The following is a 12,977-nucleotide window of genomic DNA, read 5'->3' as shown; positions in this document are numbered from 1 at the left end:
AAGCCACAGAGCTGTCCCCAGGACCCCACCCTGGTCTCCCCAGCCCCCACGGGGCTGCAATACTCACCAACCCAGGAGCCAGCCAGGCCAGGCTCAGACCTTTACCCACAGGGGCCCGTCCAAGAAACACTCAAGGGCACCCAGAGCCAGCCTCGCAGCTGATCACAGCCTCACCCTGATGTGGCCAAAGCACTCAGCAGAGGCAGGAGAAACCCAGCAGAGGGCCAGGGCCAGACCCGTGCCCAGCAGTTGGGGAGGTGCCATGGACAGGGGACACAGTGGCAGGGCAGCGAGTCAGACCCACAAGCTTCCAGGCAGAAGGGGAAAATCTGAGAGCCCAAGGAGGGATCCGAGGGGAAGCAGAGGCCCCGAGCCAGAGCAGAGGCAGGCTCAGCAGACCCTCAGGCCCCACCCCCTGCCCGAGGCCAGAGGGTCTGTCCAGAGCCACAGGGAACACAGAATGACCAGCACAAGAAAACCAGGGCAACTTACTAACTCTAGTCAGGGCGCTCAAAACCTGGCCACTTCCACCTCGGCGCTGCAAGGAAACACAAGGGCTTGGTTGGTGCAGGCGGAGGGCTAGGTGTGAGGACTCTGCGCGGACGCGTGGCCGGAGGATGGGGGACACCTGGCGGCTGGCCCTCCAGCCCTGGTAAGGCGTCTGCAGGGAGGAGCTCGAAGGGCAGGGTGTCCCTGGGTCACGCCCAGTGGCCCTGCTCTCTCCTCTGGGTGGGGCTGCCCGTGGTGCCCCTCCCGGCAAGCGGCGTGGGCCGGCGCTGTCTGCCAGCCAGTGGTTCTGTGGAGGCCGCCCGGCTAGGGTGGCCAGGCTCTGCATGCGGGGCTGGAAGGAGGCTCCACACCCAACTCGATGCAATAAATAAAACTTTTATTCCAACAACTGCGGCACAGGGCACAATTCAGATTAAAAAAAAAAAAAGGAAGAAGAAAGGAAACAGGGAATATAATTTTCAGCACTTTACATCTTCATACAAGTTCTGCGGTTTTGTGTCTACATTCTTCCATTGAGCATGGAATCCCCTGGATTTGAAATCTTTTAGCAAAATGAGAACACCAACACAGAGGTTCTTTTTACATAGGTCCATGTTCTGGCTTTGTTTCTCCTTAAATATAAAAGGGGGTCTGTCTGAGTCTTGAGCTGCTTCTCTCACAAACACTACCAGCCACGTTCTGGTCTGCGGGGGACCGGACACTAATGCACAGCAGAGGAGGAGCGTCCACAGCTGCCCAGGGCTCCGGCAGGAAGAGCCGGGCGGGCTGCACCCCTGGGGCTCACTTCCCAGATTCAGGGTGCAAAGAGGCAGTACCAGTAGCCAGAGTCCAGTGCGTCTGTTTCTGAAGTCACCGAGACACACAAAAAGACGAGAGCGTTTAGGGACGACGGGGCGGGGGCTGCCTGCTTCCCCAGGTGGGAGGAGAGGGGCACCGGTCCAAAGCCGCTCTGCCCCAGGCCAGCCTCGCTAGGCCCGGATGCGCCCCTGCCCTGTGCAGCTGCCACTCTTCACGAGGCTGGTTAAAGAAATGATTTCCGGAACACGGTGGGGTGAAGGGTGGTCTCTGGAGGTCTTTGGAATGTCCGAGTGTGGTCGGGCAGCGCCTGCTCCCGACCCCCTCCCCACCAGTGCACTGCGCGAGGTCACAAGGCCCAGCTAACGATGCCTGTGCCCTGGTCTCTGACCACCATCCACCAGCATTTGCAGAGAAGGGAGCCCTCAGGAGCCCGGCCTGGTGGGCCGGGCAGGGCCAGGGGCCACAGCCTCCCTCACAGGAGCGGCCAGCTTCCTCAGGAGGCCCCCTGAGCTCGGCACGAGCCCCTCCCTGGGTGTGGCCCTCGGCAGGGCACCCATGGGGCCGTGAGCCTCTTGCAACCCCCAGCACCTTCCCCTTCCTGACACAGAGGCCAGCGTGCGCTGGGGGAAGTCAGATGCAGAAATAACAGTACGTACACCGGAGTCCATGCATATCTGTTTTTGTGTTTCAGGAAAAAAATGTGCTTTTCCTGTTTTTCATTTTTTTTGTTTCTTTTTTTTAAAGATTTTTCTTTTTCTTCAAACTTCAGACCTGGCTCGCAGTGAGCCTTCAAAAAGGGACAGTGTGTCATGAACACGGCAGATGGTGAGCAGGGGTGAGGACACCCGCCCGTGGCTGCCCGGCTGGCAGGTCCCGCCTGGCGGGACACACGGGGTGGGGCATGTAAACACGAGGAGCAGAGATGGGGCAGCACCATGGACCCTGGGGGATCACAGAGTCTGGGGTCACCAAACAAAAGGCAGGGAGGGAGCAGGTAGAAAAGAAAAATAACCCGAGAACAAACCACCAAGAGCTGAGGAGGAAACGATGGAGACCAGACAGGTGGGGGGGGCAGAAGCTCTTCCGAGCAGCAGCTGCCCGTGGTCAGCGTCCTCACACTGTGGACACCAGCGTGCCGCTGCTGCTGTGAAACAAAGCACAGGACAGCTGCCGGGCCGCACGCCTCCCCTGCGGCAGCCCTCTCAGCAGCTCAGGGGCAGCAGCCACCTGGCCACCTGGCTCTGGAGGAGGGGAGACGCGAGAAGTCGCGGAGCCAGGACGAGGGCTGAGCCAAGGCGAGGGCACAGGGGGCAGCAGTCCCCAGCCGTCTGTGCTGGCCAGGCTGGGGAGATGAGCCCAGGGGCAGGAGGGCCCCCTCCTGGCCGTGAGTGGACAAGGCAGCACTGGACACTAGCAAAACGAGCAGAGCTGAGAAAGAACTAGGCCGAGGGGGTTCCTGCTGTGGCTGTGGGCAGCCCAGGGGGCCCCTTGGAAAGAGCGGAAGCCCCTGGAGTGGCTGGGTGGGTCCTCGGCTCTGGCACAGGCACCAGGCCAGGGCCCCCGCACAACCACTGGTGAGACACGAAGGCAGCGCCCGAGAGGGGCTGCTTCCCTCCTGGCGATAGCCCAGGACCCTGCACCACTGCCTCAGGACAGGGTAGCCAGCTCTCAGAACCCCGGTCCTTCAGAGAAGGTTGGGGGGCTGTGGGGCAAGAGACAGAGAACAGGGCCCCTAAACCCTACTTGCCTGGCCCGGAGTGGATGCCGCGGGCTCCAGCCAGGCCCCATGGAGCAGGCCTCAGAGAACCCGGCAGAGCGGCCCAGCCCACTAGCCTCCAATGGGACTGCTCCCCACCTGGCCACAACACCCTACCCCCCAGCTTCCAAGGACAAGTCTGAGAGCCCCTTACCTGCTCACAGCCCGTGCCCCGTAGTCATCCAGACCCTGGGGAGGAAAGGCAGGAACAGGTCAGGCCGGGGGTCCTGGGGGTGATGGGGGTCTGTAGGGCAGGAGCAGGCTGGGCAGGTGCCCCTCCTGACCCCAGTGTGTTTGGTGCTGCCTGCAGCCGAGGGCATGGAGGATCCTCCCCAGTGGTGACCTCCCAAAATCAGGGGGATGCCTCCCCACGTGGCCAGCTGCTGACTGTGAATGTGTGAGCTCACACAGACACATGCAAGAGAGGTCAACTTGGCCCCCTTCCCCACCAGCAGGTGGGCGGAAAAGTGCCTGCAGGTCGCATGGTAGGAGCACCCGGTGGGGGAGATTGGGGCTATCTGGCAGACTCAGGGCACATGGTGGGGATCCCCAGGATCCCAGGGCCTGAAACAGTGACATTTGCAGGGAGGTGGCGATGGACGGGTGGCCAGGTGGAGAAGCCAAGCTGGCAAAGGTCACTGGCAGTGCACAGTCACCTGCAGGCCCACCTCATCCAAGCCTGGGCTGGCCCCTGGGCCGAGCATCCCCTGAGCCACCAGAATGCAGCAGTAGCTTCCCACCCTAGGGATGGTGCCGCTGCCCAGGAGGGGAACCCTTGGGGCGAGGAGCTGCGGGCTGTGCTCTGGAGAGCTGCCCCATGTCTGATGGCCTGGCCTGGCCCCAGGGCCATTGAGGGGTACTGGGCACGCCCTCCTCAACTTTCTCAGCACCAAAACCAAACCCACAGACTGGGAAATGAGAGCAGCGAGCAGTAGGCAGACCCCTCCAGGTGTGGCCAGCTAAGCCATGAGGCCGGGTGGGCTGGCCCTGTGACCCCAAGGTGCCACGCTTCCCCATGGCTGGATCAGCCTCTCCCTGAGCACCAGTTCCACCTCACCTCCTCCAGAAGGTCCCATCCAAGCGCCCTGTCACACCACTCCAGGTTTGCCACCCTTGCCACTTGTCTCAAACCACATGTTTACGCTGCCTAAACCATAAGCTCCTTGCAGACAGATCCTTTTGCGGCACCTCAGAAAGCTTGTGCCAACAAGGCCGTCTGCACAAGGTGGGCAACGCTGTTTAGTGCTGGACAGGGTGAGCTGGCCTCCAGTACCCAGGCCCTTCCCCTGGACTTCGCCCACCTAAAATGTCACTTCCACAGCCTCAGGTCATGCTGTCAACATGGAAGCCCTCAGCCGTCGGGTCAACCCCGTGGTGGTCACCCAGGCTGCTGAAGCCTCTTTTCTCTCTCTCCTTCCTGCCTGGGGAGCCCCCGACCCCAAAGCCAGGACCCAGCCCTGGAGACTGGCCCCTGGAGGAAAGCTGCTGGCTCCTGCCTGCCATGCAGCCACAGCAGACCAACGTCCTTGAAGCCTTGTCTCCCTCCCACCCCGTGAGCCTCCCAGGGCAGAGCCATGCGGGACCCAGTGAGCACTGTCCACACTTACACCCCGGTCCTGCCTGGACCTCAAGGCCACCACGCACGCCAGAGACTCCGCCAGGGACCCACACCCAGGACCCAAGCCTTGAGCTTCTGCCCCTGGCCACGTTGTACTGGACAGCCTGACAGGTATGCCTGGCCCTGCCTCCTGAGGGTCCCAGAAACATGCTAACTAGAAAGTTCCAGCCACGTCCCAGGCCTGAGTGCAGACTCTCATGTCTGCACTGGGACCCAGGATTGCAGGGACCCCCACAGTTCTCAGGGAGGGGCTCTGGATACTGAGTCCTCCCTGATGCCCAGGCTTGGTTTCAAGGCCAGCGATGCCCCAGCCCAAGGGAAGGGCAGGCAGAGGGGCGGCCGTGCTCCCTCTAGAGCCCTGAGGTCTGCAGAGGGTGCCCAGCAGTGACCTTTAAGGTAAGCACAGCAGGTGTATAGACTCAATGCCCAAATCCCCGAGCCTTCCCCAGACATGTCCTATGGAGGTGCCAATGTGGGTCTGTGGCCGAGCCCACCCAGCAACAGCCCCTTCCAGCCCAGGCCCCTGCCCTGTGCTCACCTGGGAGAAGGCAGGCACAGCCACGCTGTAGGGTCTCTGCTTGAAGGTACCAGCCGTCTGGGCGGGGAAGGCGCGGGAGGCCGTGCCGTAGTCAGGGGGTGGGATAGCCAGGTCCTCCTTGTCCAGGAGGTTGCCTGTGCTGCTGCTCTTCCCTGGCTGTAGGCTGTGGGGACCAGGGCTCAGGGACCGAGTCAGCAGGCCCCCAGCCCCGACCCAGCCCCTCACCTTCCCCACACTTTGCTCAGCTCCTCACAGAGGGCATGACAGCTGGCTGCTCTTAGTGGACTAGGCTGCAGCCACGCTGACCCCACGGGCCTCCCTCCCTGCTCAGAATCAAATGAGAAGGTGTGCCACGAGGAAACTGCCGAAGCCCATGTGGAGCTGAGTCCTACGGCGACCCCGATCCTCTGAAAGCCACTCAGCCCCCGCCTCTGTGGCTCCATAAGGGACTCTCTAGCTCTTCCAAGGGCCAGGGGTCTTCCACATACCCTTCCCGCTGGAGACAGCAGCTGGGGTGTGAGCCTGGGCCTACTGTGGGGCAAAGAGAGCCTCCACCATGATGGGCCAGCGAACGGGCTCTCAGACCCCCTCCTCACAAAGCACCACCACACTCACGCACCCCAAGGGCCTTGACATGCAGCCCACTGGGCTGGGGTGGGTGGCACTGTAGGGGTGGAGAAAGGACCAGAAGCCCAGCCAGGCTCTCCATGCTGAGGGCCTGGGCTGCTCTGAGAGGTGCCTGTCCACAGGGCCCCATTCTCACTGCTACCTGGCGGGCCAGTGCACTCACCTCATGTGCAGCCGGTCACTGCCGTCGCTGTCCAGGACCCGGGTGTAGGAGAAGGGAAACCAGCCCCGCCTGAAAGAGAAGACCCAGGTGAGAGTGCACCAGGGCCCCCAGGGCAGGGCCCCCAGTCCCACCAGTTCCCTGGCCTGGCTGCATGCATCTGTGGAGGGAGAACAGGACATGCCAGCCAGCGACCCGGGGGTACATCCAGCTCTGAGCTGCCCCTCCCTTGATGGGAGCTCCGGCGGCCTCCAGCATGAGGACGGGGGAACCTGTGGGGACCCCAGGCAGAGCTCCTGACGCTTCGACAGGCAGGGATGGTTTCCTGCCACGTGACCTGGCTGGGCAGGCCCTCAGCCCCAAATGGCCACGCTGAGCCATGGTGCCAACAGCAGAGGAGCTGTCTAGAGGGAGGCGGGTGTGGCAGTGCTCAGGAACAGAGGTGGCCCACCAGTGTCCCTGTCCCTCAGAGCACCCTTCTCAGGGCAGCAACTGCCTGGAGGCCAGAGTGGAGCTCAGTACAGCAGCTCCCTCCCTGATTGAGGCAGGCCAGAGTGTCAGGGCTGGCTCTGCTCCGGGGTGGGGGTCTCCCTTCTCACCAACAGACACACCCAGACAACAATGGTGGCAGTGGGAAGGGGCAAGGTCCCTGACCTGGGCGGCCCCCAGGTCGAGCAAGAGAGATGCTGACACAGCCTCTCGGCAATAGGTGTTAAATTAAACCATGGAGGTACAGCTCATCTGACTCAACGATGTGACTTCTAGAACCCAAATACGAGGGCTGATCAGACATGTGGAGGAGACGTGGGGGCGGCAGAAGGGCTTTGGGGTTGAAGGCTGGCCTCTACCAACAGGGAAGCCACACACCTGACAGGAGGGAAGGTGCTAGACATGCCGCAGTGCACACACACAGGGCCCCAGACAAACGGCAGGGACTGCGCGGTGAAGCCTGCTGCGGTGTGCAAACAGCCCTCACCACACGTGTCTGTAATGCCCGTTTTTTTCTACAGTACGACCTCGATGATCAGTGGGAGAAAGGACCCAGAGCTGCCAGGACATCCGAGGGCCGCAAGGTCAGGAGGCTGATGTCCCCAAGCTTGATAAAGGGCAGGACAGGCCGCCTCGCCCCTGTGGCCCCCAAATGGCCATCGCAGGGATGGGCACTGGCCGTGGCACTCACATCTTGGTCTTCTCGCTCTCGCCGTAGTGCCAGCCGTCGCGGGCCTCAGGCACCAGCAGGGTGATGAGGTCGCCCTCCTTGAAGCTCAGCAGGGTGCTGTTGTCCCCAGCTGCGTGGGAGAAGATGGCCTTCACCCGCATGCGGCCGTTGCGTTCCAGGCCGGCTGCCATGGAGCTCGAGCGGGGCAGAGTCTTGTTCTCAGCTGTCGGGACGACAGGGCAGGTGTGAGGGGATGCTCTGCCCCAAGTGGGGAGGGAAAGGGTGCAGCCACCCACCCATCAGCTCAGCAGCCTGATGGTGAGATGCTAGGAGGCCCTGGGCAGGCAGAGGGGGACTATCCATCCTGGTGGATTCTTACCAGGCCTCCAGGGCTGTTTGGACTCAGACTCTGGAAGAACCTGGGTACTGGGGATATGGATCCAGCCACAGACCTGCCACCCATCAGCTGGGGGCAATTCTCTGGGTCTGAGCTTCAGCTTTCCCATCTACTCATCAGGACACCCTCATGGGCTGAGAGCCCTGGGGGGCGTAGGGGAGGGAGTGAGGGTGCTGTCCATGGCACATGGAGAGGCAGAGCCCAGGGAGCTGGATGGGGAGTGGGGAGCTATCCCATGGTCAACTAAAGCCCTCTTGAGCCTCATCCATCTGCTCCTGTCACTGGCTGCGCTGACAATCCACCGCTTACTAGACAATGGGGGAGCTGCGCAAAACCCAAGGGTCCAAAGCTCCAAGGATGGAAACCTCAAAGGGGTGCTGTACACAACATGCGCACACATGCTGGTGGGTCCCCCCGACCTCCCCCCAGGCATGGCATCACTACTGTGGGCTCAAGAGAGCAGGTCTGGGGCCCCAGCCCAGCCCCCAGCGGAGCCCTTACTGGTGGCGTAGCTGTTTTTCGGGGCCACGCTCTTGCGCACGGGGAGCGTGTTGGAGTAGGAGTCGCTCAGCTTGTTCTGAGACTGCGGAGGAGATGAGGACTTGGGCTGGGCGGCCTTTCGGTCGGCCCAGGGGCTGTAGTCCTCGCTGTCCGGGCCCGAGACACCGTTCATGACGGGTGCATTCTCCTGGGCAGACAGCCGCTGTCGAGAAGAGGCGGCAAGGGCGCGGCGTTGCAGTAGGGGCCTGGCCCGGGCAAAGCCAGCGTGGAGAGCCCCTCACCCCGGCAGGAGCGCCCTGGCTACCACAGAATGACAACCAGGGGCCATCCTCCCTCACCCATAAAGCTTTCAGGAGGCCAAGGACTCACCCCTACAAATGGGGCCAGCTCGGGGGGCACCGGCAGGGGCTTGGCCCCTGGAATGGGGTCTGAGATGACCAGGTTGGACTTGGAGGCTGACAGAGTGCTGGGGAGGATGGAGCCATTGCTGTTGGCCATCTGCTGCATGAGCTGCACGGCGCGGTCTGGAATCTTGTTGGGATCGGCACACGCCTGCTGCCACAGCGGCAGCTTCTGGGCAAGCAGCTCCTTGCCCTGAAGTGGAGGAAGCAGAACAGGGTGGGAGTCAGGGCTGAATGCAGGCTCCCGCAGCCAGGCACATCCCAGGGGACCTGTTGCAGGGCCAGGAGAGGCCAGGGCCTGCTGCTGACAGCACTGATGCAGCCCAGACCCCGAGTGGCACCAAGGCTCCTAGAGACACACCCCCTGCCTCAGGAGCATCTAGCTGGAGCTGAGAGCTGCTCTCCACCAGCTGGTGCCTCACAGCCAGACAGGCCACCTGTGAATCTCTGACCCCCCCACAAGGAAAGTGGCTAGAATGTGGCTGCAAACCATGCAGTCGAGGGACCACCAGGAATGAGATCAAGCCAAGGCCCGACCCGGGCAGGGGCCTCCCCAGGGGCCCATGGAAGGAGAAATGAACAGAGACTCATGTTAGCCATGGAATGGGCAGACCCTTCGTGGGTGAACCACAATATACTAGGAAGAGTGCTGTGCCAGCAGACCTGAGGACCAAGAAACCTTGGAGGGACAAGGAGGGGACCATGGGCAAGGGAGAGAGCCACCCCAGGGGCCCAGGTGAGGTCAGACCAGCTTGCTGAAGACACAGGGAGGGAGGGCCCTGTTGGCACCCGGCAGACAGGACGCTAACTGCTCCTGCCCCCCACCCAGGGGCGCGAAAGCCCAGCTGTCCCTCTGGTGTGCACCAGGGCCTGCCTGGGATAGAGCCGGCCAGATGAACACAGGGGTCTCACAAAGGAGGAGAAGCCACAGGCTTGGCGGAGAGTCCTGGGATGGAGGAAGCAGCCAGAACTGAGGAATCAGCCTGAGGTTCCCTGCAACTCACTCAAGGTCCTGTGCCCGCAGCGTGGGCACACCCAGGGCCTGGGGGCAGCTGTGCCCTACCCGCTCCTGGCTGTTTGGCCAAAGTGGGCTACTTGACCTGCAGCAGGTGCACAATCCGTGTCCTACTGCAGACCCCGGGCCCCTCTGGGTGAAGCAGCCCCCAGCTTGGGGCAACCCTGGTCTCCAGGACCTCCACAGGGGCTGTCAGCCCTCACTACCTCTCCCCACTTATCTTCCTACTTCTAGGACCCATGTCTGGGTGGGGAAGGGTGCCTGCATGGGGAAAGTGGAAGATGCCAGACAAACTGCCCTCTGAGCAGGCTACAGCCCCTCTTCTGCTGATGGTTTAGACTAGGGATCAGCAAACCACAGCCCAAGGGCTGGCGGCCCATTTTGTAAATAAGGTTTGAGTGAAACACGGCCATGTCTGTTAATTTACACATCTCTGGCCACTTATGCACGGAATGGCAAAAACCAAAAGTATTTACCATCTGGCTCTGGGTTGAGATAAATGATTGACGGGCATGGGGTGGTGGTGAGAAAGCAGGCCAGCAGGGACCCAGCGCCATCAGGGATAACCCCAGGGTCAGGGTGTGGCCCCTGTTGCTGTGCGGCCTGAGCCTACACAGCAGGAAAATGCCCTAGGGCCTGCGTTTAGGAACAGGTGGTGGGGGGGGCGGGGGCCTGCCCTTTGTGCCATGGTGCCCAGCCTGGGGCTTGTGCCTCTCTAAACCCACCCTGGGGGGCTGGGTTCAGCTTCTTGGAAAGTCAGCTGTCATCACTCCCACCTGCAACACTAGGCTCCCTTCAGAGACAGAAATGGCAGTGTCCTGGAGGTCGATGGCTTTCTGCCTGCGGCACCAATGGGCCCCAGCTCTCCCAGACCAGCCACAGGGCCTGGCCACCGCCAGAGGGCGCAGACAACTGCCGCAGCACGGCCCAGAGCCGCGTGGGCGGGGCGGCCGCCCCTGCTCCGAATACTGCAGCTTGCAGCCGGCATGGTGTGCAGGTGGAGGTTGCCCGTTCCCACGCCCGGGCCGCCAGCGAGCCCTCCCAGCACAGGACCTGGATGGCAACGGCATAGCCAGTGGGGTGGGGTGGCCCCACCCCCAATCCCAAAGGGGATGCAGGTCCCGTCACAGTGCTTGTTCTGCACCTGCAACAAAAGGCCCCCAACAGGCCCGGGCAGGCAGGAGCCTCTCCACAGAGGGAGGGCAACCATATCCTTGGTTGCCCAAGGCGTGGGGACCAGACACTGAGTCTCAGATCAAGTGTGAGTCCACAGAACCCCTTTAGGGAAAAAGGACATGAACTAGGGCCTGCCTGGTCGGCTCGGCTGCCAAATCACAACTTCTAGACTGTCAAACGTTCTGGAATGTTCCAGTGGACAGGTCTGATCCCACCCCAGCTCCTGTGGACTATGGGGAATGGAGGCCCCACAGACACTCCCTGTCCCTGCACGGGAGCCTGTGGCCTTGGGTCTCATTGACCCGGGGGCTAACCCAGCCTCTACGAGGGGTCTCCCGGCACTGCACTCCTCCTTAGAGGAGACCTTCTCAGAGCTGTCAGTGTAACTGTTCTCAAAAATGCACGCAGCAATTTCCAACAGGACTCTTAAAAACACCTGCAGCCTTTGACCTGCTATTTCTCCTTCTAGACTCCACCCCTGGGGAAATCCAAAACACACAGGGACGTTTAGCACAGTATTGCTTTTGTCACAGCTCACGGGCTTGGCCCGCCTCACCTTGGAATGGTAGGCTGCGGAGTTCTTGGCCACGGCGCACTGCTTCTCCACCAGGAAGCAGAACCTCCTCCGCTCCTCGGTGAGGGCCGTCTTGTAGCCGTCTGACACGTAGTTCTCCAGCTCACCCTGTTTGTTGCTGATGGCATCGATGTACTGAGGGGTGGAAGAGAGGGTGGGGAGACAGGACAACATATGATCAGGTCTAGTCTGGCCGCCCCACTGGAGATGGAGTACATCTCTTGGCCAGCCCACTGGTGTGGGGCTTGGCCGCATGACTCACTTTGGTCAATGGGATGCAGGCAGAAGTGATGGGGCAGCCCCATGCCTCACTGTGCCTGTTGCCCCTGGGGGAATGTGTCCCCCAACCCCCTGCCCTCTCCGCATCTTGGCAGCTGCACATTCGGGGACCATGCTGGCAGGTTACACAGCAAGACCTGGTGGCAGTGTCTGCCAGAGTGGCATCGCCTGTGGATCCTGATTCCAACCATCTAGAACCACTCTGACAGTGGACTGGGAAAGCTCAACCACACGTGTGTGTTCAAGAGTGACTAATTCACACCCAAATCCTGTGGGGGTGGTTAGAGAACACAGACACAGGAGACACCGCGTGACACTGGGGCACGCTGTAACGCTTTCTGATTTTGCAAGTTAGAACCTTTACGTAATAAAGCGCCAGCAAGACTGTGGGCCACCATCATGGGGAGGCAGGAGCACTCTAGATGCACACCATTGGTGTCTGCAAAGCCCCTGGGCAGACACCCACCAGAGCCCCCTCTTGGTGTGCCTGTGTGTGGGGCCTGCAGGGTCTGGCTGCTTCAGCACGGCACTGCTTCTCAGGTGCAGGAAGGCCCTTCCAGCCTCGCCTCTCCTCCCTGCCCGCCCCAGGCCCGGAGGAGACCATTCACAAGGAGCGCAGACCTCCAGTGGCCGAGATCGCCGTCCCAGAGCAGCTTCTGCAGCATCGGCTCTGCTCTGGAGCAGCCCCATCCTCCAGCAGGGGCAGGCCCAGGCACGTGTGGGGGCGGCCTCCCCCGCCAGCTCTGACTCAGTGGGGTGGGCGACAGGAGGGGGAGTGCAGAGCAGGCTGTTCCTGCCACCTCCCCTCACAGCAGCGCTCAGCTGGAGGGGCAAGGACCAGCCTGCCGGGTGTGGGCTCGTCCCCAGTGCTGGCACCCGTGCACCAGCCCTGCCACCAGCACTGGGGCCCCTTCTCCTCCTGCCCCGTAGACCTTCCCACACCGAACTCCAGCGTCTCCCCACTGGCGAGGGCAGCTTAAATGGGCCTCAGAATAGCCACCCCACCCCCAAAGCAACGCTACAGCCTCAAGGAAGACGCCTTGGCTCTCTCAAGCTGCCGCAGGGCCCCGCTATGGGGGTGTGCTGAAGGGGACACAGGATGGCGCCTGGGCAGGAAGTGGGGCCAGGCCAGAAGAAGAGTCTGAGCACAGGGGAGGGGCTCTCCGGGGCAGCTCCGCTCCCTACCGCTGCCACCGTCTCCTCCTCCTCCTCTGCTTCATCCTCCTCCTTGGCAGCCTGAGCAGCTCCGAGTACTTTTCCTCTGGTTATGAAACATGTGCCTGCTGCCCCTGTTCCCGCAGAACTTCCATTGCACTGCGGCTCCTCCAGCCTGCAGATTCAGGGTGCCCCTGGGGGCCTGTGGATGGCACAGTGGGAAAGGCCCTACAGTGGGGGGAGGACTCTTCAGATGCCACCTGGCCTTGGCTGTGGAGGAGGGCACCTGCCAAGGGGACTGCTCACACCCCAC

General features: G+C 62.0%; 1 protein-coding gene across 14 annotated transcripts in view; it reads right to left on the bottom strand.

The window, feature by feature from the left end:
* Positions 1 to 12,977, bottom strand: part of BAIAP2 (BAR/IMD domain containing adaptor protein 2) — a 75,671-nt gene that overhangs the window by 4,622 nt on the left and 58,072 nt on the right. For 4 of the 14 annotated variants that reach the window (XR_011493975.1, XM_044746162.2, XM_070483797.1 and 1 more), the window contains exons 7-14: positions 11,213 to 11,365; positions 8,434 to 8,658; positions 8,065 to 8,266; positions 7,188 to 7,389; positions 6,011 to 6,079; positions 5,221 to 5,383; positions 3,219 to 3,253; positions 493 to 538 (exon numbers count right to left, since the gene is read on the bottom strand). Coding sequence is in view for 12 of the 14 variants with exons in the window: in XM_044746162.2 (XP_044602097.1) it covers positions 511 to 538; positions 3,219 to 3,253; positions 5,221 to 5,383; positions 6,011 to 6,079; positions 7,188 to 7,389; positions 8,065 to 8,266; positions 8,434 to 8,658; positions 11,213 to 11,365 (1,077 nt within the window). In the remaining 2 variants the exon portion in view is untranslated. Of the gene's footprint in view, positions 1 to 492; positions 539 to 869; positions 2,453 to 3,218; positions 3,254 to 5,220; positions 5,384 to 6,010; positions 6,080 to 7,187; positions 7,390 to 8,064; positions 8,267 to 8,433; positions 8,659 to 11,212; positions 11,366 to 12,977 lie in introns of those variants that run through there. The other 10 variants (XR_011493976.1, XM_070483799.1, XM_070483800.1 and 7 more) reach the window with 9 other exon arrangements.

The sequence above is a fragment of the Equus asinus genome, chromosome 13, assembly GCF_041296235.1.
Source record: "Equus asinus isolate D_3611 breed Donkey chromosome 13, EquAss-T2T_v2, whole genome shotgun sequence".
Taxonomy (NCBI): Eukaryota; Metazoa; Chordata; class Mammalia; order Perissodactyla; family Equidae; genus Equus; species Equus asinus.
The sequence above is the reverse complement of the archived record's forward strand: the minus strand, read 5'-3'. Positions and strand labels throughout refer to the sequence as shown.